The 25,492-nt window shown below is 37.7% G+C and overlaps 2 protein-coding genes across 11 annotated transcripts; one reads left to right on the forward strand and one right to left on the reverse strand.

Annotated features, from left to right (window-relative positions):
* Positions 1-1,133: 1,133 nt before the first annotated feature.
* On the reverse strand, positions 1,134-15,189 carry IRAK4 (interleukin 1 receptor associated kinase 4). Of its 8 annotated transcripts, none has more exons than XM_048300635.1 (12): positions 15,094-15,189; positions 14,139-14,308; positions 12,971-13,116; positions 12,445-12,642; positions 11,549-11,709; positions 10,870-10,934; positions 10,560-10,674; positions 8,397-8,506; positions 5,295-5,478; positions 4,432-4,494; positions 2,688-2,846; positions 1,134-2,580 (listed from the first exon to the last, which is right to left on the reverse strand). In XM_048300635.1, exons 2-12 carry the CDS (start codon positions 14,297-14,299, stop codon positions 2,548-2,550), a joined length of 1,395 nt encoding a protein of 464 aa, XP_048156592.1. In that variant the 5' UTR covers positions 14,300-14,308; positions 15,094-15,189; the 3' UTR covers positions 1,134-2,547. The 8 variants fall into 8 exon arrangements, with proteins under 8 accessions (XP_048156592.1, XP_048156591.1, XP_048156590.1 ...); XM_048300634.1 differs by lacking the exon at positions 15,094-15,189 and adding an exon at positions 14,512-14,650; XM_048300633.1 differs by lacking the exon at positions 15,094-15,189 and adding an exon at positions 14,512-14,650 and having other exon boundaries at positions 14,139-14,311.
* Positions 14,768-25,492, forward strand: PUS7L (pseudouridine synthase 7 like). Of its 3 annotated transcripts, XM_048300627.1 has the most exons (8): positions 14,769-15,970; positions 16,652-16,811; positions 17,772-17,967; positions 19,684-19,782; positions 21,274-21,355; positions 22,589-22,866; positions 23,649-23,702; positions 24,326-25,492. In XM_048300627.1, exons 1-8 carry the CDS (start codon positions 14,818-14,820, stop codon positions 24,647-24,649), a joined length of 2,346 nt encoding a protein of 781 aa, XP_048156584.1. In that variant the 5' UTR covers positions 14,769-14,817; the 3' UTR covers positions 24,650-25,492. The 3 variants fall into 3 exon arrangements, with proteins under 3 accessions (XP_048156585.1, XP_048156584.1, XP_048156586.1); XM_048300628.1 differs by lacking the exon at positions 23,649-23,702 and having other exon boundaries at positions 14,768-15,970; XM_048300629.1 differs by lacking the exon at positions 19,684-19,782.

Genomic DNA, 25,492 nt, shown 5'->3' on the forward strand with positions numbered 1-25,492 from the left:
CCACCATTTGTTGCAGTGGGGATCCTGCAACACGCATATATCAAACCAGGAGTCCCGTGGAAAGGAAATATATATGGACAGACAGATTCTTGATAGCTGTTTCAGAGAGATGTTTATTTCTCCAGCCGCATGGCCGGAGCTCTGCCGAGGAACTGTCCCAGTCACGGGACCAAGGGTCCTTCTGCCCGCGCAGGGAACACAAACCAACCAATGGGAACGAGGCTGAGCAGGGACAGGGAAACCCCGTGTCTGTGCCCTCAGGGCCCCTCTCCCAGGGCTACACGGCAGGGGAGGGACCCCAACACCCTTACAAATATCTTGAATGACTCAAGTTACTGATTTGTGTCCTAGAAAGCCTTATCATAGTAATTAACACAAAGGAGTATGTACTCTAGGATAATTTAATATTTTTGTAGGGAACAAAGGAAACTGAAGTCAGCTACTCTTATCCTCTGTGTCTATAGCTGTGGACTTTACTGTATGAAGACCTCAAAAAGAAAATAATTCCCACATAAGTTAGGTAAAACTAGCTAATTAACCCCTCATATTTTCATTCCTTGCTAGAATAATACTAAAGTTCAAAACTTTTTTCTAAATTGTATGAAATGACAGCTAACATGCTTCATTTTCAGTGAGGAAGGGAAAACTACTGCCAAAACCTCACTGCTGAGAGCAGCACTGCAAATAGTAGTGTGGTCCAGTATAACAGAGCAGGAACTCACATGCTTGTAGCTGAAATTCTCCTACTACTGAAGAATATCACGGTTGGTACAGGAATAAAAATGTTCTATCACACCAGAGGTGAACAGAGCTGACCAGGAAGTTGCTACAGCAAATGCACTTCTGGACAACACTATGAATGTACTCCAGCTCCAGGGAATAGTAAAAAGCAGAGGTGATCTAATAAGACACTTTCACATAAGTGTGAAGTGTTTCACTTCAAGCTGGAGATGCTTAAAACTGAAGAATGGCTTCAGCAGATTTTATTCTAATTTAGCTTTATAGCAGCTTTTTTCTCCACAAGCCCAGCTTTATTCCAGGCAGTGACATTAGCATAATGTTATTAACAGAAACGCAAGCAACATAAAATGATGATTATTTCCAAGGCTCAAAGTTGTAACAGCAGAAAGAAGTAATAATGCAGAGTTTTTATTTATGTTAACAGTCTTTTACAATTCACACTCAATAAAGCTAGAAGCCATTAGGTAGATCCTTTTTTCTAAATTAACCTAGCAGTTTGAAAAGGGAATACAAAATGAGTTAATAGCCAGAAATCTAATGATATCAATACATTAGAAATCACATGCTTCCTGCAACGAGATATATATATTCCTGAATGAAGTCACACATAATCACAGAATTTCAAATTTAACTGTAAGCCAGACTATTTTCCTATCCCATAGCTATTAACAAAGTTCATGAGGTGCAAAATGAATTTATATGAAAACAACATCCTTCATTTACAATGGTAATATGTTCCTACTTAGTCCAAAGTATCTGGAATCTTACTAGTCACTTTCATTCCATTTTTAGTCTGCTTTGATCTGTCAATGTTTCTATTTTAAAAAGCTTTCCATGTTATACTTTTAGAAGTGTATTTTTGTATTTAGTTAATATACGTACATATATATATTAAAAATAGCTTCATTATTTGACTAAGTAAAATGCAGAATTGGTCTTAACATCATTATTCTGACCCCTTTAAGAAAAGCAACCATCTGTATTTATAATCCATATGGAATCCTCTCCTAAAGTACTAAAAATACTCAATCCTCTCCTGAAATAGTCAAAGTAGCTGATAGTCTTCCTGTGAATAAAAATTAAATGGTTTGTCCTCATAGAGATCACTGTAAGAAAGCATTTGCAAGTGCAAATGCATCTGCACAGCAAGATAACTGTTTTGCTCAGGAATCCTTGAAAGGAAAACACAACCTAGAAAATATCTTGCAGCATTTATTTGACTAAAACTAATGCCAAGAAGACTTTTTGATAATAATCACATTCACTAGCACTACTAGACCATTCATGCTAATATGAACTCTCAAGCAAAAATATTAAGTAGAAGCTTGTTTTAAGCAGGTAATACTATTGTCACTTCCCAAAAAGACAACATTAAGAACCATTTATAGCTATTAAATGGTTTTACCTTCAATAGACCAAGGTCTAGTACACCTGATCAGGAAAGCAATTTGCAGAAAAAACATTTTGCCCTGTTACAGTCATATGCCCTTGCAGCAGACGTACTTGATATTTGGAAATAAAAATAATCAAATAGATTCTAATACGGAAACGCATTAAAAAAGCCGCGGGAGAAGATGATGTACCAGCACTGCTATTTGTTAACACAAGAAAGAGTTCTCATGTTAAGGGCCCAGTGGCTAAGGATATGTGAAAGAGCTGCTGACAGGCCAACAGCTCACCTTACATGTGTCCAGAAAGTTCTGGAAAGCAGAAAAGCTGATAATGTTGCACTAAATACTAACTAAATATTTGGTATTGGTCTCTACTCCATTACAGAAACATTTGTGTATCAGAAGAAACACATTATCAAGTTTTTATTTCTTGGAGATGCTGTTGGACCTGCAAGAGAACAGACAAAAATATGATTAACTGATCCTGTAACCACACACAGGGGACACACACACACACACTTGCCCAAATAAGCCTTTATCTGCAAGACTACATACCATCTTAATGTCTGGCCTTCTGGTTTTTTTGTCATTCAGACACCGCTCAGCAATTGAATACATTTTATGAATTGAAGGTACATCCCAGTCACTCATCTTTTCATCAACATAATCCTCAATAATTGCTTCCTCATCCTCAATTTCATCCTTTATACTTAACTACAAGAGAATTTTAACCAACAAGCAACATTGTAAGTATCTGAACAGCTTGTGAGAGTATAAATGAACTATAAATTTTATTAATTATTTTTATTGTATATAATTTTAATTAACACAACATCATACAGCAAATTTAAGCTGCATCATACAGATTTAACTTTGTTCCACTTTAAGGCTCAGTTTTCTAGTATTGTCTCCTTTGTAAGAGAAGAGGTACAATCAACAAAATATCTTATGTTTACTTAATAACCCACAAATATGCAAGCTTAAGTTAGTATAATTTTTTTAATCACTTCTATAAAGCCTCTTTCTGTAAACGAATGTCTGTCTGTAAACTAAACTTCTATCTCCAGTCTCAGTGGCTGCTGTATCTACTGGAAACTTTTATTCTGAAATCAAGTTTCAAATCTGACTGGTTTAGTCCGAAAGTCCTCAGTTCCAACACACTTGAAATGTGTTATCTGTAATCAAACATACTGTTTGAGGAAGCATAAATAAATAAATAAGAGGCAATGAGTAGAGGCAGATCTTCTGCCTTTGTCTATGGATCAGTCTGAAATTGCTGACCAACATTCAAATACCTCAAAATTTTCCTTTCAAGCTAAGGATGCCATATGATCTTACAGTGACCATTCTTTTTATGCTCCCAAAAGTACATTACAAAGATAAACTGTACCAGTCATATTCCTTATTAGATCCTATCTCTGAAAAAGCCCACTTCAAAAAACCCAAGTTCTCCAAGGTGTTTACAAGCTCAACATGATAATTATTATGCTACTCCAGAAGATAGACCTTAGAAGGACAAAAAAAATCTATTAATAATACACAGGTATTCCTAAAGCTGTGGAAGAAAGTGATTTATACTGTTCCAAACAGTATGGAACAACATCAATCCAGACCTCAATGCTGTTTCATACTTAAGAAATAAATTAGTCTTTATGTAAAAGTTATTCTAGGAAAACCTTGGATTAAGTAGTTCAGAACTTAATTTTAAGCTACATGAAAGGCTAAATTATGAAGAGTCTTGTAAGGTTTTTAATTCAAGAGTGAGCTCTCAGACATTAGTTTCCTAATTAGTAGACTGAATTACTAACTGAATAGCAAAGAAAAGAAAATTCAACCCACCTTCCAATCTGCAAAAAAAGCCCTTACATTTCCAACTTCGCTAAGGTTAAAAGCATAAGGTACTTGCAAATGATTAGTAAAGTTGAAGAAGATGGAAATTGATACGGAATCATAAGGAAACAACTGAGATGAACAGTTCAAAATGTTTCAGGGAATGAGGAATTATGAGGGTATATGAGAGTATGCTAATAGAGTACAATAGTATTACAATAAGAAGCAGTACCAAAACAAAGAATTCCAGTATCAGATTAGAAGATGACGACCTTGAGGGCTGAACAAATCTACCAGCGAAGAGACAAAAGTTTCAGCCTCACCTCTAAGACAAAGATTGACAAAAAAGCTGTTTTCACACCTACATATTTTGATGACTAATTTGATTGTCTCAGAACCTGTTAACTATGATTTCACATAAAGTGATCCTGGAGCAGTGGGAGGGGAGGAGAAAGAATAAAGAACATACCAGCAACTGTGGCTCCCGCTTTTCATCTGCTGGAGGAAGACCTGTTATTATTTCTAGTAAGACCTAGGAGGAAGAAAAATCAGAACAGAAGATGAAGCCCAGAATAAGCCTTAGCATATATATGATTTGCAAAAAGGAGCATGACCTCCAGTCTGTCAACAAATACTCCCAGGATCTGTGTTTGTCCAAAGATTTCCTATAAAATTAATTATCTTTGCTCCTACCTTTATTTTCATTAACTGTTATTAGCAGTGTGGCTTACAAATTTCAACACAAGTTATTCTCGCCCTACATGGTGTTCCTTCACAGCAAGACTGAAGGATTTCCAAACTGTTCAGACATAGTGTTGGGCATACCTGCCCATGAAACTAAATGCTATGAAGGAAGTGGTCAATAGTGAGTAGGGTCTTGGATCTACTCAGAATGGATTCATTATTCTTCCAAATAGAAAGTTCATTTCTTTTTTGTACTCAGCTCTAAGGCAAATCCAACATGGACATTGTATTTTTGGTGCTGAATACTGTAAAACACAATAATTTTGGACCATTTTCTTGAATTTTCTTTTTCAGTCTGAGTTACACTTTTGTGCAATACCATGCAAACAGAAACAATGTTCCACACCACTTCAAACTGCATTTAGCTAGAACTTGGAATATTATTTTACTCTGGTCTTTCATGCAGCAAATGAACATATTCAAATGATTTTAAAACAATCAAAGTTTAGAAACACTATCTTAAGAAAATATCTATTGGGAAAAAGAAAAATTATAGACCAGAGTAATTATTTAACTTCAGATACTTGATTTTGTGTGCTCTTATCATTTACAAAAGAAGTCATACACTGCTTCCCACATTCTACTTACTACTCCAAAACTGAAGATATCAGATTTAGGCGTTATCTCTCCTCGCAGAGCTTCAGGTGCCATATAGGCTGCTGTTCCAACAATTCTTTCAGTCATGATTGTCTGTGTGAATGTTACAGATGCTCTTGCAAGGCCAAAGTCGGAAATTTTGGGCACATATGTATCAGTTAATAAGATATTTGCACTGGTGGAGAGGAGAGGGAGGGGAAAAAACAAAAAAAAAATAAAATTTTCCAAACAGTACGGTAAATAGGTTTTATGACAGACTAATAATTCTTTAGTAACCAAATGCAAACTGGTATTTTGACTATCTTGAAAGCTAAGATATTTATACATTATTCATATAACAAATTATGTAAATTTGTTTTGTTGGAAATGGCTCATTTTCAAAATTCATTGCTCTAAATAAAGGAAGAACTGACTGCAAGATCCGTCCATGTTTTTTCTTGTGTGTGCATGCATGCGCCAAAAAAAAAGGCAAAACAACAAAACACAAGGAAAAAAACTAGACACTCCCCCTACTCCCAAACCTTAGAAATACAAAACTTTCTTGTAACAGACCAATTATGTTACATTTATGGTTTGGCTTTAAGAGGGACAATAGAGAATACTTAGCTCTGATCAACTTGTACTGGATCACAGTGTAATTCCTATAGTCTAAATCTCTGCTCAGAACTAACAAAAACAGGCTTTTTATACCTATTATCTAATACTATGTCAACCATGTGCCAAATGAGTAATAATACTCTTATTCTTGTCTGGAAAGAAAACCAGATAACTTATTACTGCCAGAATAATGTATGTGCTGTGTTTTCACTTTACCCCCAGCTTTTATTCTCCTTTAAAAAAAGCAACCCTGACAAATGAGGCTCATCTCAAAGTCCTTAATGCTTTCATTGAATACTCAGTGGAATGAATTACAGCAGAAATCTACTGGGTTTTAAACTTGTACCATTTAGAACCATTTTAAAATAACTTGATTTAATATTTATGTAATCCTCATTTTCTGATCCCCTTGATGGATCTGTAAGAAAGCCACACAGCCTGATACAACATATAACACTTACTAGAAAGTTGTATTTCTAACTTCCCTCTTGTTCACCAAACTCTAACAAAATTAACACAGCTGTAAGTTACAATGGATCATGTGATGTTAGAACTGCTGTAAATATGACCACTACAAAAGGCCAAACACTTGTCAAGGCATCATCCACCAACTGGTCTCCTGTTTAAAGCTCAACTTCTTAAAAAAAAAAGAAGAGAACAAGATCACAACTTCATAAATCTCAGCTTCTTATCAACTTGAGTCAAGTCCAAAATGTGGTCATTTTTTTGGATACACCACAAAAAGCACAACAAATGCAAGTTTCAAGCTTCAAAAGAGAAATGGACTATTTCCTAGGCATAACTAATCCAAAAAACTATGAACGACTGTGAGAACATCCATTAAATCAGGTCCCCTCTAGCCTAGAGAAGCTGTTCCAGTGCCTGTGTGTTTATGCTTTTCCCATGTCACAGTAAAATGAAGACTGAAGTTAATCTTCTTAGATGTTTCTTCATCTTAGTGTTATCTGGGAGTGGCAGCACTATTAACAGTACCAATCAAATTAATTGATCTGTTCATACTACAAGCAAAATGTTATCCAAACAAAAAAACCCCAAATTCCAATTCTCTAATATGATCAACTCACAGCAGTTAGAAGGGTAGAGTAAGGTAAAAGTGCATCCCTTCCAGTCTTTACACTTCTCCAGAGGCTTAAGCAGGGAAGAAAGAAGAAATATAAACTGTCAAAGCAGCAAGCACACACATGAGGCAGCTGAAGCAAAAGCTTGTTCCTCACAAGCTGAAAGGTCACAAAACTGAAGTTGCCTGTATTTAGCAGAGTTGCCAGAAGCCAGAAAGCTATTGAAACATTCCTGCATGACACCCAATTGGTCAGTGGCTCCTTCTTAACCCTCAGAAGAAAGGCATTTGGGGCTTTTCTTCCAAGATTTGGGCTGCTTTTTAAAAAAAAAACAGTAATAAAAATCGTAATAAACTGTAGCAGGAAAGGGGAAAGAAACAACAACAACAAAAACACCAGAAAAAAACCTACAACAAAACACTCGCCTTTTCTGAGTCTGATATCCATAGAAAAAAACTCTGGTATAACAAACAGTGAATATTTATTATCATTGAAGAACCCTGAACTTCATGAACCTGACTGAAGTAATTTTACTGTACTCATAAAAAATAGGAGTAAATCAAAGCATACACTCTGAAGAAGTGTTCTAGGAAAAGGGAAAAAAAAAAAAAAAAAAAAAGGTATGTTTCATCTGAGAAATTCCCTGTTTAAAAATTAATTGTTCTTCAACAGCAGCTTATTCATTAGAAGCAGGTGTGAAAGAACGGGACTTTGTGTGTTCTCACTATTTGAAAGCAACAGATTGATGATACAAATTACAATTTATATATTACATTTGTAACACAAATTACAATGCAAAACCTCACAACTGAAAAGCTGTCTGGTGCCTGAGGGAGCTGGCAGAAAAAGGAGGCTCAGGGGAGACCCTATTGCTCTCTACAACTGCCTGACAGGGGGCTGCAGCCAGGTGTGAGTCAGTCTCTTCTCCCTAGGAGCGAGCAATAGGGCAAGAGGAAATGGCCTCAAGTTGTGCCACGAGAGGTTTAAATGAGGCGTTAGGAAAAATTTCTTCACCAAAAGGGTGGTGAAGCAGTGAAAGAGGCTGCCCAGGGTGGAGAAACCAGTGCTGGAGGTATTTAAAAGACATGTAGATGTGGCACCTGGGGAGATGGTTTAGTGGTGGACATGGCAGTGCTGGGTTAATGGTTGGACTTGATCTTAAAGGTCTTTTCCATCCTAAGCAATTCTGTGGTTCTAGTCCCATAATTATCTTTAGAAGTCTGTACTGGTCATGTCCTTGTAGCACAGACAAGATTGTAGTGATGGATGTAACTTGCAGAAGATTGTGCCCTTGACTGAAGCAATGCTTTTTGCAGTTTGTTCTCTCTAAAATTATTTTAACAGGAGAAAGGCAAAGTAGAAAAAAAGAAAAATGAAGAAGTGAAAATGCAGCCAGCAATAGTCTGGTAGCTTTTACCTTTTAATATCTCTGTGAATATGACTATTTTCATGCAAAAAGTTGATGCCATTTGCTGTACCTTGAACAATTTTACATCTTATATTCCAAGGAATTGGTGGAGTTTCATCCTTGATTAAGAAGAGAGAATGGCAAGTAAAAATCTGAAATATATATATATACATGCTCACATAAACCAAAACAAAGATACAAAAACTGCCCAACCCAAAAGTGACTTCTTGCTATGTTTTGTTGTTTTCAAGTAGATCATTAAAAATATTACCAGCATACATTTCTTAATTGACTTGAGCAGAAATACATGCATTTGTCACATTGCGTTCTCTCCCTGCATTTTGCCTTAGATTAAGTTGCCAGTTACAAAAAATGTTTTTGGTTAATGTTCGACTCTGACCCTCCGAGGCCAGCTGCTCTGCAAAGACCTGTCTGTATCTACCACACCTCCCACTTCATACTGGCCCCGATATGGGAACCTTCAACCTGAAGCAAATAATTCAAAGTAATCCACAGCTTCTACTAACAACAAAAAGTCAATCCTCCAGTGGTTTTGGATTTCTCCAGAGTTTAGCTTTATTCATGCTACTAACTAAACCTTAGAAGTAAGGACACCTACATTTCAAAACCACTTCTGAATCTTGTCAGTGGCTAAGGGAAGAGGATTACAGTATCTCACCATTCTATCACCTCCCTCGCCTGCTCAACACCCAGACACAGAGATGACACAAGCAAGAGTCTGTGCATCAAACACATCCAGTGAAGTCACAAAATAAAGTTATCAGCAAGAACACATATTGAAGTAAGTACATTATTCCCCTATCTGATCTTATCAGAAAAAGAATTTTTCTGATTCATAGATTCTGATTTAGATTCCCTGAATTATGTCATAAATTTGTCTCTTCCTTTTAAAGGACACAGTTATTTCTCCTTTACCTTTCAATTATCACCAATCTTTTAAGCTCACTTAAAAGATAATGGCCAAAGTTACATGGATGAACATTTTCATATATATCCTTGTTAAGCACTGCTCATTTCTACAGATAAACTTGCACTGTCCTTAGGTAAGACTTAGTCTCTCTTCTGCACTAATTCCGTTAAAAAAATAAAATAATTGCACATGCAGCAGTGTATGCAAGCAAATCAATCAATCTAAACTGAGACAGCAGTGCTACTGAACAGAGCTAGTCTTTTCCCCAAGCACTGCTACTCATTCTCATCACAGCACCACTTCTTTCCCAGTGGGGCAGAAGTATTTGTGCAGCCCTACAGAGGAAATGTCTCCAGGTGAAAATTAAATATTTTTTTCACAAAGTATTATTTTATCAGCCTGATCAGTTCCCTAGCCCAGATCTTTCTCCAACAAATAGATACTTGAACCAGTACAATCAGAGGATCAGTGCAGAAAAAAACCACAAGCCAAACATTTTTAGGTCTGGGGACATGGGTGGTTGAAGTATCACCAATTTAAAATGTTCACCAGATTACAACCTCAGAAGCTGCACCTGCTTAGTATAAAGCAGATTTTTGGAACTCCTTCAACAAACTAACACAGACACTAATCTACTATCTTAAGTCTGGCTTACTATTGGACTGTGTGTCCTTGATACAGTTTCCTCACCAAACCAAAGCAACTTATTATTTATTTAAGGCCAAGGCTAAAGATACACCATTTGATTAAATCAGAAGCATTACACAAAACAATATTTTTTTAAAATGGAAGTGACATTTACTTAGGTACTTCAGAAAGAGATAAGCAGACTGAGCATTGTATTATAACCACTACCACAAGGACAATGAACAAAGAGCAATTTCACAAAGCAGAATCTCAGGAACTAGCAGAGAACATGCCAGTATCAGAACTGGGAACAAGACTGCAGCACCCTCTGCACTGCCTTACAGCCTTACACAGACACAGTCAGTCCAAATTTCTGTGACACTTCAAGTACCGGTACATGACATTGTATTGTCTGCCTGATTTGACTTTCATCTATCTAAAACACTTGTACAAAATCTTATTGGAAGAATACTTGTGTTTTTTTCTAAAACACAAGAAGAAAGTAGTAAAACATCATTTGGCCATCACGGTCCAGCTCCATTTGAAAGACATTCCACGGACTCCTAGACTTTAGCAAAGTAAGGCAAATGGAAGCTAGAAAAGATTTCACTTACCAGACAAGCAAGTCTGTCAAGCAACGAACCATTGGGCATATATTCATACACCAGACATGGCTGAGCACCATCACTTGAGAAACCAAGTAATTCTACTAAATTTTCATGCTGACACCTATTGGGGAAAAAAAAAAAAAGGCAGAGAGAACTTGATTCCCAGTTACTTGTTTCACCTCTACTGAACAAAGCCAGGATTCTGTGGTGATGCTTTAAAACAAACAAAATGTGATTGTGCTCTATAAGAAACATTTTTAGTTAACATGAAAATCACTATGTTAGAAAGACAAAAATTGTATAATGATGTACTCACTTTGCCATTATGTTTATTTCTTGCTCAAACTGCTGTTTCAAGTCCTGAACACTAACATCAACCATCTATAAAAAGAAGTATTTGACATAAACATCAGTGGCCGTAACAAAATGCAGTTGTTCATTAGTTAGGTGTTTACAATACATTTTCTACTCAGTTCAAGTATCAGAACATGACTTTTACTTCCTTGGAACACTGTATTACTGGTCAAATGGACCTAGTTTCAGCAGCCACCAACCTACTCCATTCACTGCAGTTACCCCCTAATAGCACTCGCTCATTACAAAATTCATTATTCACACAAACCAATGAAGACTAAAATTCTGTGACAATACCTTTAGCTTGTGAATCTTACCCATCCTAATCTGAAATGGAAACCTCCTTAGGATCCCTTCACTTCTGCCACTTCTTGAGGGTGGGGTGGAAGACAACTGGGGGAGCAATCTGCTCTTCCCAACAACCCACCTGAGCCCCTCAAAGGAGAGCTACAGGGCAGGCAAGAATTAGCTCCTGCTGACTCACAACACTGATGGGGCTAAGGATAAGGTTCTCAACCCAACTAACGTTTAACATGGTGACAACACTTTGAAATGCCTCATTCAACACTTTCCAAAATAAACAAGATAAACAAGTCTATACTATAAAGTCATTAAAATGAAAAATTCTCAGGGCAACTCACAGCAATGAGCTTCTTGACAGCCACGTTTCTGCCATTGATGTAGCCTTTGAACACAATGCCAAAGCCACCTTCTCCCAGTTTATTACCTCCAGCTGATTCTGGTCGGGCATCAAAATTATTTGTAATGCTTTCCAAGTCACGAAACAAAAAATTCTGGAAATCTGAAAGACATTAACATTTAGCACAAAGCTACATGTTCACTTAAGGAACAAGGTCTCCTGCTTCAGTTCTCTTAAAACAAAAACTTGCCACCACATAAAACCTGACACAGTGGAGCCCTACCTCCAGTTCTGTGATGAAAATACCAGGAAAACAAAAGGAAGGCAGATAAACATCTATAATTAGCTATGCATAATTTTCTTCACAACTAGCACTGCAGCACGATCTCATTGTATTTTTATTCATACTCATAATACAAGTAGTAGAAATTAAGAATGTAGCAGATCGCAGAGAGCCACACTGCCTTAAATATAAAAAATATACCAAGATTACATCATGTTTCTGGCAGCAACCCAGAAGCAGACCTTTAGGAAGGAACAGACCAACCACACACTTTCCTAAAATGCCTTCTTTAGTCATCTTTTCTCCAGCATTCTTTGTCATTTTTGACATACAAAATCTAGTTTTAAAGCATAAGATGCTGAACAGTCTATAAAATAAATCTTGGAAAAGGGCAATGGGGTTATGTGCGGCACAAAAAACTGCAATTTAATTAACAGTTAAGTTTTCCCTCAAAGTAGGCGACTTATTGGCAAGATGAAAGATGCTGTTTCCCACAGATGCACCATGACAGGAAGAGGCATCACTCTCATGCATTGCTATGATTTATTTCACATGGGGTGAAGGACAGATCAGAAAAAAAAATATTACTGAATTCTACCAAAGTAAGTGTCTACCTGTGTTATTGGACTGTGAGCTGCTGTTTTCTTCTCTTAAGTAGGAAGGATCTGAATGTTGCTTCTCAGTACTCTGAGCTAAAACAGGCTTTACAGATGCCACTTCTTTTTCCTGTACAGGTAGCTGTTTCTCATGTATAGGCAAGGTTTCCTGTGAAGAAAGAGGTAATGTAACTTCTTGTGGCATCCTTACAGCTTCTGAAAAGGGAATTTAGAGAAAGTGTTAACTACATTGGGAACCAGAAAAAACTAAGTAATATTAATGCCAATATTTTTGAAATTTTTGAAAATTAGAAGACACGTAAGTATCACAAGGTTATATTCTGCCACCATGTGTAAACTCCAGCACTCTTGTTGAAACTTGAAACTCTTATTTAAACTGTTATTACAAGTGATAGAAAATGGAAAATACATCCACTTTTGGTCATTTTAACCTAATCCTTTCTTATTTTCAAGTTAGTGTGAAGCTCTTTAGCATCTTAGAAAACTAAGAACACAGTACAAAATGTGCAAGAGTAACAGTTACCTGGAAGCAAAAGGCTTGCTGGTGCTAGGAATTGATTCCTAATCAGCAGATCCACAAGATCAGCAACTGTACAGTTTGTGGTTCCCCAGTCATAAAGCAATTCACATGTGGGGCTCTTTCCCATTTGTACAAATGCCTCAAATCTCCTTAAAAGATAAGACCAACATTAAAAAAAAAGTGACCTCAAGAAGCATGAAGAGAAAGAGATTAAAGGCAAATGACAAAAAACAATCCACATTACAAAAAAATTCTGAATGTACTGCAAAAATCACAAATCTTCTGAAAGTACAGCCAAAAAAACCCAACACATGCAAAATCGGGGAAAAACATGCAAAATACAGGAAAAACACATATACATGGCTTCAGCAGTTTGTTTAGGATCCATAATATATTGGCACCTCGGACTAATGTCAGAAAATGAGAATGTCAGCCAGAGACAGAGAGTAAGTCAGACCCAGATCAAATGGAAAAGTAATTGCTTTGCATCCATCTAGCATTCACATCCCATTTTGAATATTTTGAGATGGGCATTAAGAAGAAAATGAGATCCAGTATTCTGACTGATTTAATACTATTACTGAAAGACAAAGAAAGATTTAATACTAACATTACTAGAAAAGACTGGAATCCCAAGGTGATACATAAAGCATCTAAAAATCTCATAGTCTTAGAAACAGCTTCAACTAGGATTCAACAAGTCCTTCAAGCAATGACGTGCTCATACAATATTGTGAGCATTACTTCTCAGGTAAATTTGTTAGTTTTAGGCCTCGGGCTCCCCACGTCTGTTGGACATTTTCTTGGAAACAGTGAATTAGGAGTTACAGTCCAGCTGTCTCTTGGGCACAATAAGGTCAATGTCTGCTAGTCTTTAGGCTACAGAAAGTTATGCCACCAGTGCTGTATTGCTAAAAATACCTATGTCTGTAGCTCTAATTAATCCTAATTTCCTTACTCAATTTTCTGCGGCTTGCCTAAAAACTGAGCTGCAGAACAATTAGGAGTAATTACCTTGAGTTCCCTAAGGAAACGGGACTGTAAGACACAAGTGCCCACCGGCACACAAAGTGCAGCAAGTTACAGTAATGGGGTGAAAAACGGGAGTAACATGGTATTTATGTCAAACGGGCAATGCATGAGTTTACATTACGGGACTTTTATGTCGGACCTTATATGCACTTGGCTGTATCTGCTTTCACCGGAAGGGTTGGTTATATCCACCGCAAGTTTCTTCCACCCTTCCTGCGGGTCGATGAACTCTGCCAGCCGCCTCACGAGCCCGTAGCTCAGGCAGCGGACGTACGTGGAATCCGTCACGGGCTCGCCCATCCTCCGCTCCTGCTGGGACACAGGGTTACCCGCGCGGTTCGCCGGGACCCGGCCGCCCGGGGAGGCGCCACAGCCGCCCCCGCCCTCACGGCTCCGGCAGCCGCCCCGGCCCGCCCCCAGCGGCGCAGCTCCCGCCCATCATTCCCGGCTGCGAGCGCCCCCTGTACCCCGCAGCCGGCGGCGGGGACCACCCGGACTCCCCTCACCGTCACCTCCTGGCCGCGGCACCCACGATCCCCGCGGGCCCCGCTCCTCATCAGGCGTTACCAGCGCGCTGCTTCCCCTGCACCTTTAACCCTTCCCCTTTAAGGAGGCGGGGCCCAACCCGGGTGGCGCTGACGTCACCAGCGCGGTGAGGACACAGCGGAAGCGCTCTCCCACCCGGCCTTCCCATAGGCGGCCCGAAAGGTGCCCCGCCTCCAGCCCGCACCATGTGCGGCCGCGAGGAGGGGGGTTCGCTGCCTCGTTCTCTTTCCCCGCGGGCCTGGGGAACTTGGTAACGTCCTTGGGCCCCTTTCATGGGAGGAGGAGGAGGAGGTCGTGGCGCCCCCTGGCGGCGGCTTCCGGAGGCTGTGGGGGTTCCCGCTTCCCTGCCTCCATCCCTGCCTTGCTCCATCTCTGCGTCCCTGTATCCATCCCTGCCTGCCAGCCTCCCTCCCCGGCTTTCAGCAGCCTTTTTTGTAGCAGTTGATTCTATTCCGCCCCCCTGCCTTTTTCCTCTCCGCCCGTCGCAGGTGCGGCGGGTCTGGGCGGGAGCGGGGAAGGCCGCCGCCATGCTGCCCTCCTTCAGTTACCTGACCGAGCACACCGGCTTCCGCGGCACTATCAAAAACTCTCCGAGGGACTTCGCAGTGACTGAGCTCGAGGTGCCCGAACTCTTTCTTAGGGACGCCCGCCCTGAATTGCTCCAGAAGACCAGTGAAGCGCCGCCGGGGCAGAGCAGCCCGTGCCCGAGGCAGCACAAAAAGCGGAGGACGGAGCCCCCCGGGCCGGGTGCCCCTGGGTGCCCCCGCGATGCCGCCCCCGGGCCCCCGGGGCGCAGCCCAAGCCGGGCGGGAGGCGGCTGTGCCGCATCCCCTGGCGAAACTGAGCGTGAAGGAGAACCCGAGCTGCAGTCCGGCCTCGGGGAAGCCCCTGTGTTGGAGTCCTTACTCGACAAGCCCGTGAGCGAGCTGCTCAACAAATTTGCCTGTGATCTGAAGGATGCGTGGGGCTTGGAAAACAGTGCGGACGCTGGTACTAGGGAATTCTCGCTAGGACGTAGGCTGGACAAGAAAATTCGAGCTGATTTACACAGTGCCGTTAGGCAGAAATTCCCCTTTCTAGTCACTGTTACAAAAGACAATGAAATGATTGTAAAAGGAAATCCTGATTACAGAGAACTTTGTCAATTAGTGACTGAAAAGGAAGCAAGTGATTTCTTTAAATTTTTAGATGCAAAGATAGAAAATTCTACATTTTCCTTTGAGCCTGATGGAAACAAAGAGCACAGAAAAATAGTTCATCACTTTATTAATAGAAAATTTGGAAAGCTTTTAGAAACAAAATCTTTTACTGTGACAAATGTCAATGATCAGCCAAATATGTCAATAATGGTACGTTTTCGAGAAAAAAAATGGTCCAGAAAAAGGTCTGCTGGTGGTTTTCAGGAGAAGCAAGATGTTTATACAGGTAAATACTACATTTTTAGTGAAGATGGCAGGCATTATGCTGTTCTGTAGAAAGACTGAAACTCAGGATCATTTTTGTATGACACATAGGCCTGGTCAACCCATTGTTTATGTTGAATGCATCATTATCAATGCAGTGGTGTTACATCCCTGGAGAATTAAATGCATGAATCAAGTTACTGTAGCGATTTGACATAAACTGCTTGGTGATAATGGTTACAATTCTTTTGATTGTAGCCACTAACTAACTAGGTGGCGTTCCCAGTGTGATAGCTTTCCCTTGAAAGTAATTGTGGGATTTTAGGAGGTGCATCTAGATACTGAACAAGTTAGTAAGGTCAATTTGACTTACGATCTCATTCTTTAAAGCAGTTTCTGGTACAGAGAATGTTTCCTGCAATACACTAATGCATGTTTGTTGAATTGTGTTGCATTTTATGAGGTACTATTTTTAAAGGTATCAGGGGTTTTTGGTTGGTCTGAGTTTTGTGTACAGTGTTGGTTTTTTTTTTTCCTGCTGTGCTGTAAAAGTCCCATTTACTTTAGTTTTGTGGGGTAGGAGGACAGTTTCTTTGCAGTTTCCATACTGTTACAGTTTGAGGGGAAGAACCTGCCCGTCTGTCATGGCAGAACACTGAAACATAAAGGCAAGTTCCTAATAATTCTGAGATGATTTTTTCAGCTTTCACCCTTCAGAAAGAAAATCTAGAAACGCTAGAAGCAATCGGCTTGTTGGCAGCTGAACTTGATGTGCTTCCTTCAGACTTCAGTTACACTGGCATCAAAGATAAGAAGGCTATCACTTTGCAACCGATGGTTGTGAAGAAGGTGACTCCTGAGAGGTACTTAGAATCTGGGTACAATCAGTTTAGCACATAGTTTTTTGTGTTAATAAGTATCAACATGGTATGGTCTCTTGGAATGTTCTTACTGATTTGTCTTCCCTTTGCCTGTATAGAGCACAGTGGATCTTTTGTGGCTTTAGGGAATTGCAGCTTAGCACTGAAGTCAATGGTAAAATTCCACTGCAAACGGGACTGTAAGGCTAGTTGTCCAAGAGATAATTAGCAAAACATTGCATTAGTGTTTAAATGATGAAGAAGAATAGGTAAATGCATCCACACAGCAGGAGAATAAATAATTTTTATAAATAAGCAGTTATAAAGTTATTGAAATATTGCTTAGAATTTAAGCTCTTATGCTGAAAGTTTCCTTTGATTTGAATGACTTATTTACACATAAGAACAAAGAGGTTGAGTGGATATTTTAAAGGGCAAGTATTTGAACTGTCAGCTATGTTTCCAATTACAAGCATATGTGAGCACACCCAGAGAATCAGTGCACTGAGTTTGTTTTTGTTAAGGCTGACTGAGAAAGAGCAATTGTGTTTTGGAGTCTGCTAGAGCACATTACCTTTTCTTTTTCTTTTCCTTTTCCTTTGTCTTTAATGAAAAACAGGTTTTGAAGAATGAAGAGTAAAAAAAATGACTAGTTTTTCAATTTAAAAAATCAAAAATTCAGTGCAGTTTCTTTGAGAAAGTTTGATGAATTGCTTCATTCCAGCATCTGTCAATATCATTTCAGTGCCAATGATGCAAACATTTAAAAAGCATTTCTGGTTTATAACTAAATTTTAAGATTTCTATTTCTGCATTTGATTTGGTTTTCTTATAATAATTGTTTGACATCTCATTTTAATTTAAGTGTTTTTGATATCAGTGCAAAGGTGAATAAGACATTCCTTGGAAGCTGTATAGCTTTAGTAGAGGATGGTTCATAATTTCTCCCAATTATTTATTCAGGTTGAAAGAAATTGGAAACAAAATGGAAAAAAAGGGCATGAGAATATACAACATCCGTTCAGCGTACCAGCACCTCAGACTTGGTCAGCTGAAGGGCAATCACTTTGACATAGTTGTGAGAGATCTCCAAAACCACAGTCATGACTCTTCTGCAGATTTGAAGGACAGAATATCTGAAGCAATGGAAAATGTTGAGGTAAGAAAGACACATGGTTGCTGATAATGAACAGAGTTTTAATTCTTTGCTGTTATAAAAAGTACTTTTGAGGAAAATGTTTGTAATAGCACAATAATGGCAGTATTTCCCAAGTTTGGTGCTTTTTGCAGTTTTATGTCTTTCCTGCATTGCTTAAGGGATCAGGAGTAAAAGTGCCTTCCAAGGAGGGACCACAAGTGAATTAATTCTGTGTTACAGACCAGAGACCCCAGAGTGGTGCAGCAAAAGGCAAGAGGAATTCAGTAACAAATGAGCATGGATGTAAGAGCCATTGGTGCACAGACCTGAGGCCAACCAAAGTGATGGGTCTCACTGTGGCAGATGAAGGGGGAAAATGTACTTGCACATCTATATAATGTGTATGTAATACGTGTATATGCATGCATATGCTCAGTGCACATGACAGCTGGTTGCCTTTTTTGGTCATGTGAGGAACATGCTTGGTTGGCTTGGGTGAAAAACATGATTGGTGTGAATATATGTAGGAAGTCCATTTCTGAGAAAGAAGATTCCCCTGAAATGCAGTGGATTTTGATTCTGTTTTCCTTAGTCCCTGAAGAAAACGCCTATCATCAGACATTCTTAAACTACTAACAAAAATAAAAGCAAATAATGGAAGGGAAAACCTGTAGATGTTTTTTACAGTAGTGATTTTCCTGCTCAATCTTTCTAAGTAATAACTATAATATAAACTGCTTTAAGAAGATTAATCCAGGAATAAAGTCTTGAATAAAAACTACCCAGTGTGCAAAAGCAAAATACATTACATGTATTTTAGAAATTAATTTTATTATTGAGAAAAGCATTCAGCTGGTACTCTAATGCTTTCTTCTCTCTGCTCCATCTGACTTGTTTTGTTTTGCTATTTGGAAAATGAACACAAATTCCTATGATTGTGTGCCTTGCTTTATTACATTTACCTTACTGGTCAGATGATGTGTGACAAAACAGGATATGTATTAATCCAAAAGATGGATTTTTCATCTTCTGTAAAAGCAGAATTGTGTATGGGACCTACAGATGCCCAAAGATTATAAAATCTTAACTGAATAACCATTTGAAAAACAAATATCATATGTTTTTGTTTGTCTACTCTATGTATACTTACTATTTTCTAGAAAAAGGTGTGCTCCTTGGGTCACATGACTGTGATTTTACTTCTCACATGTGACCTAGAACTCATCAGGAGATTTAAAATCCCAGTTAGCAGAAGTGCTCATTCTTGACCTTTATATTGCAATAATAATAGAAATTATCTCACGTGAAAAAGATTAGTGTTTTTAAGAAAAAATATCCAACAGTGGTTACTGTTCATTACCTGTGCTGCATTTGCTTGAGTAGAGATTTCATGATCTGACATATTTAAAAAGCTTAATTACTTTGACTTGACCTGTAGTAGTATTTATAATAATTAACTATATAGAAATAATTTTATTTCATTTACTTGCGATCTTTTTAATGATGTGAAGACAATGGTAGAACTTGATAATCTTTTTAGATGTTTCTAACTTAAGTGCCAAAATATGGTAATGAATTATGAGTTATGCTTTTGTTCCATGTTACTTCTGATTTAAAAGTCCTGGTTTTATGCATTTTGAATGTAAATATAGATGTATGTGTGTCGTATGCCTGGTCTTATTAATCATATTGTACTTTCATGCATGTAGCATATTTATTTATTCTTTCTCATTATAGACAAAAGGTTTTGTAAATTACTACGGACCTCAGCGGTTTGGACAAGGACAAATTGTTCAGACAGATCAAATAGGATTGGCTTTACTGAATGAAAATATGGTATTTCCATTTTGTAATTTGGGTACTTACTGTCAAGAGAATTTCATATTACTGTTGCAATATCTAGCACTGGAGTTGACCTTCTCAGTGAACAATTTCATTTGTGAGATAAACCCATCTGTGTGCTGGAAGCAATTGCTAGATCACAACATAAGCATGAAGATATTCCTACTGAAAATAAAAACCTTTTTTAAACAGCAAGTGAAGTTTTAAATAGTTCTGGGGTGATAGTTCTGTCTGTGATTGGAATGTGATTGGGATTGTCATCATGCCACTTGGCAGGAAAGTGGTTGCATTCCATAAAGGGTTTGAACACTGAAAAGAATCAGTCTTCATACAGTGTTTATTCATGATCCTGATCGCCTCCAAACTGTAGCTTCTTTATCGTGCTGGGGGTCTGTTTACTTCTTAAAAACACACATAAGTTCATAAGAAAGGATTTGCTTTTTCAATACTGCAGTAATTTATTTTCTATATGAAAGAGATTGCTGCTTTCCATTATTCCTCGACTATTTTCCCTAACTCTCAGTTCTGAGCTTATTAAGTAATAATTCATAGGATAAGAGTAATGTACTTTTAAATGTATGTGGTATAGTATTTGTCACAGGTGAAAAGACTAATCAGGCACTACAAAGTCAAAAGGATACTTGAGTATCCTTTTTTTCTAATCTTGTTTTGATTCTGAGAAAAGTCAGGAAAACTTATCTTTCAAATAGAAGAGTCAAAATTTGAGGGCAGCCCATAAAAGTTACTATTGATGTATCTGACATCAGATAGCAGTTGAACCAGGTGCCAGTCCCTGAGGAGTAATGATTTAAATCTTTAGTTTTAATGTAGTTACTTTAATTTAAAATAGGTAGGAACTTTTTTTTTTAATATTAAAAATGTGCCAGTATGTGCTTGCACAGTCCAGTACAGAGGAGGACAAGAGCCATGTATCGCAGGTTGGTAGAAGTACTAGCAAATTGAGCAGCTCCTCTGATGTTGCAAGCAGCAGAGATTCCTGTAGTTGTCCTTGTCACAGTGTCATCTGACCTAATACAGATTTAAAATCTGTAAATACAGTATTGAAAAAAAAAAAAAAAGGTTGCCCCTCTGTATGAGACTGTGGAAAGTGTTCAGTCTAAATTTTGCATGAAGCATGCAGGATGGAAGGAAGGAGCCTTCCTGTTCAGGATAAAATGATGACAATTTCAAGTGGAGAAGTTTGAACTGGATGACCAAGAAAGTGACTGGTTTCTCACAGATCTTTGAAAACTGTCTTATGTTTTCTGGGTGACTAAAACCTGTTTTTAATGTGAGAAGGGACACAACACATTGTTCTGTGGTTCATGGGATCTTCTGTGAAAGGGAGAATTTGACTTTGACACTAAAGAACTGATTTAATTTTGAGAGCTTGCAGAATATGTTAAGACAGAATTGGATGCATGATTATCTCTTTAGCTGACAAATAGTTGTATTTAACTGAAAAAAAAACATTATTCTTTTAAGGTGAAAGCTGTGAAATTATTTTTCACACCCGAAGATACTGATGATCCTGTAAACAATGCAAAAAGATACTTTCTTCAAACTGGTATGTCCACTTAAATTGTCCATATATTTATGCAGAGTTGATATTGTGAGGTAGTAAGGTGTTGCTGCACAGGGAGATACTTTTTTTTCCTACTCTTTATGCCACTTACACTTCATTCTGTGAAACTCAACAGAGATGCAAATGCTGTATATCATAATGCTGGAAAAGACTTAAGATTTATCAGAGGAGTTTTGGCCTCCTTCCATCTGTCTGCTTTTGGATAGTGAACTTCTTCTCTCTAGTGAGGGAAGTATACAGGAATGTGGCACCCAACTCATACTCAGCACTTAACACATCTACTGTCTTTCTTTCTTGAACTAAAATCAACGAAATATGTCAAAGGCAGGAGTGTGCTAAGTAAAGTGCTCTGTTTGCCATATTTATTGCTTTTATCATTTATCTGAACTTTCTCTCCAATTTGAAGTTGCTCTCAACTGCAAATATATTTTTCTTTTAAAATATTCCACACCTATTAGCCTGCTTATCACTGTAGAACAACTATGATATATAGCTTCAAAAGACAAAGATATGTTTGGTTTCACAAAAAAAATGTAAGATGAATGATTCTGTTCTGTACATGGCTGTATGATGCATGGAAAAACACCGACATGGACCCTGAAAGCAGCTGCTTGCCTTTTCCTGAAAGCAAATGTAGAAGTCTGTGCAAAAGGCTTTGTTAGGTAATCACTTGTAACATGAAAAAAACACCATAAAATTTTAAATATATTTCTACAATGTAGCACAAATCCAATTAAATGTATTTTCATTTTGGTTAAGGATCAGACTTCCCTGAGGCCAATGTAATTTTTACCTTTAAAATAAAGACATGTTTTTTACCTGCTGTGAAATACATATTTTCAAATGACAAGAAGTAGAGATTTTAATGTTCTTTTATAGCTTGGTTTTTACTTTCAGTTACCTGGTTCAAAAAAAGCCCTTGGAGTGATAAAGTAAGTTTCTAAAAAAAAATTTTTTTCAAACTAGGCCAAATAACTGAATGACAGGTAATTTAATTTATACTGCATGAAACAGAATAAAATTCATGGTTCTGTGCTGGTAGGCATATGAGATGAAATTTGTCTAATATGACACATTGAAGGAAAGGAAATAATCAAAGCATTGAGATAGTAGACTGACACCTTTTTTCCGTATTTGATTATTTCATCTTCTTAAGTGTCAGGTAATATTTGAATAATCAGGGATAACTGACATGGTTATTTTTGTTTATATCAGAAGATGCAAAGGGCACACTTGTGATGCTGCCAGAATTTAAAGTAAGAGAGAAGATGCTGCTACGAGCTTTAAATCGCTATGGTGTAAATCATGAAGGTTGTACCAAAGGATGGCTCAACATTCCTCATTCCTTGCGCATATTCTATGTCCATGCTTATTGCAGTAAAATTTGGAATGAAGCAGCATCATATAGGCTGAAGACTTATGGCTCAAAAGTGGTTGAGGGTGATCTTGTTTTCGTGGAAGAAAATGATGAAAGCATTTCCCTAAATGACAAGGTGAGTCTTCCCAAAGTAGTTCTTGTAAAAAGAAAACAACAACAACAAAAAACCCCAAACAACTTAATGCACTTGAATACATAAGCAGACATACTCTAATGCCTTTATTTTGGTTCATTCATTGAAATATTTAATATTTGTGACAAAGTTGGAAAACATGATGTAGGATTTTTTTTGTTTCACCATAAATAGACTTACGAGCTAGACAAATGATTAGCAGCTTTTATCTGTTTTGGCTGTTCATTTTATTCAAGTGAGAGGAAGGAACAAAATGTCAGAAATGATACACATAAGATTTACTCTCTATGGTATATAATGCTCTTCTTAGGATCTGACTGGGGAAAACCCTCAGAGTGGGCTCTGGGTGTGCCCATATTACCAGTCAGTGCAGATCTGAGTCTTGCTCTCCACATCAGGCCTTTCCTATGCACATTGCTGAGTGTAAGTCCAGGGTGAAAGGTGGCCTCAGACTGAACTGATAATCTTGTTGCAGCTGCAGAGGCAAAGCATTGTTTAGCACAATTTCACTGATGCTGGATCTAAACTGGTAACAGTTGTTCAAAAAATGCAGCAGTCTTCTTGGTAAAGTAGTAAAGGGCAAGGTACTTTATATTAAGCATATCTTAAGATTTTTTCATATCTGAGTTTATTTCCCTTGCAGTAGTTAAATAACCTTAGTATTCTTTGCAAGTTTGTGAGTACAGTGCATAATTCCTAAAATACAGCATATGTTTCTACTTTTTAAAAGGTTGGTGGTTTTTTCTTCTTAAATTTCTTGTCAGGTCCACGTAGTCACTGCTTCAGAAGAATCAGCTAACAAATATTCTATATACCAAGTAAGTCTGTATGAAAAATTCTGAGTTGTTGATCTCTTTATTTGATTAAAATGCTTTGTTTTAAATAATGTGACTAATTTATCTGGTGCAATCTTCTTCCCTGCCAGAATGCTCATTGAAGAAAACACATGTGAACTAATCTTCACTCTCATAACAAATTTACTTGGTAGTGGAAATAAATACAGTGTCATTTGCAGCATGGCAATATTTATCCTGAAACTGAATACTTTGGAAAAGATTTCAGTCTTCTGGGAAAAACTTTCAGAAGCAGTTGACGTTCTAACTTTTGAAAGTTTCAGAGTGTAGTTGTGAAGTCTTGCATGGCAACTGAATATATGGCAACTGAATCTCTTTACTGCTGTATTTTTCCCAGCAAGCAAGAAAATTCATATTTATATATTTCTAGTTTGTTTTAGGAATCCTAATACATTGATTATTTTTTCTGCTTTAATTACATTCAATATACCTGCCATGCACAGCTTCATTTCACAAGAGAAACTGCTGGTTTACTATTTCAGGCCCCAAAACACAAGGCTTGAACACATTTAAAATGATCACATTTATTTAAAGGGGAATGGGTGAGCATTACCTCAAATACATTTGTTTTGTTCTTTCCTTTGAAGGTGGTTCTTCCAATGGTGGGACATAGTATCAAGTATCCGAGTAATAAAGTTGGACAATGGTACCATGAAAGACTTTCTAAGGATGAGCTGGAGTTGTGCAAATTCAGAGTTTCTCCATTACAGCTGAATATACCTGGATGCTACAGACTCATTTTGAAAAATGTTCAGAATCTCTCATATTTTTTGGAAGGTAGTGAAAAAGAGACCAAAATTGAGGACAACCATCTGAATGATTTGAAAGTCTCTCTTCATATATCATTTGACCTTGATCCTTCATGTTATGCAACAGTCTGTCTGAGAGAAATAATGAAATGTGACTTTTAAGATTCCACTTAATGAAAGATTGCAGGAATATTGTACACTGTTGATATTTTACATGTAATGCCAAGAACATAAGGGTGAATAACAGGTTCATGAACAGGAAAAATCTGTAGATTGAGATTCATACAGATTAGGAAAAAAAACTTCACCAAAATCCTTTGGAATGTTTCAAAAACACTCTAAACTCTAAATGCATTGAATGCATTGAAGTAAAACTCTGTTACACCAGGCAGGTCTAACAGAACGTAAAGAAACTATGGGCAGCCAGCATGAATTTCCTATTTGCATAGATATCTGGCTTGCAAAGTTAAGTCCTGGAAAAGCATTTGCAGGAAACAAATGTATCTTGTAATTTATAGTATTTTTTAAAAATGTTTTATACTAAATGCTATTTGAGCAATAATGTTACAAGTTTACAGCCTAAAGGTTTCTAACTGAAAAGTTGTTGTACCAAGGTTTGCTAAATATATTGTGTTTTCATTGTGTTCAGGTACTTAGGGTTAAAAGATAAAAGTCCTGAATCAACAGTGACAAGTTGTCTGTTGCTTTATCAGACATTCGATGAATGCCCCAAATTAAGTTAATGCTGACAATTCCAGGATTCAGTAGTGCATAACTGGTAGTGCCTATTTCAATAAGCTCTGTGAGATCAGGCGAGTACTTAAGATCACTGAAAAAACATTTATAATAAAACCAAAACCATGTAACATTGTTTACAGGATGCAGACCCTGTTCCTGTTACTGTGAAGCCTTATGGTAGCACAAAAAAATATTAACCAACTTTGGAAAAAAAAAAACTTGTCTATTTTCTTCTTGATTAAGAAAATAAAAGGCAGTTAACTGTGA

This window comes from Corvus hawaiiensis, chromosome 4 (genome assembly GCF_020740725.1).
Source record: "Corvus hawaiiensis isolate bCorHaw1 chromosome 4, bCorHaw1.pri.cur, whole genome shotgun sequence".
NCBI lineage: Eukaryota > Metazoa > Chordata > Aves > Passeriformes > Corvidae > Corvus > Corvus hawaiiensis.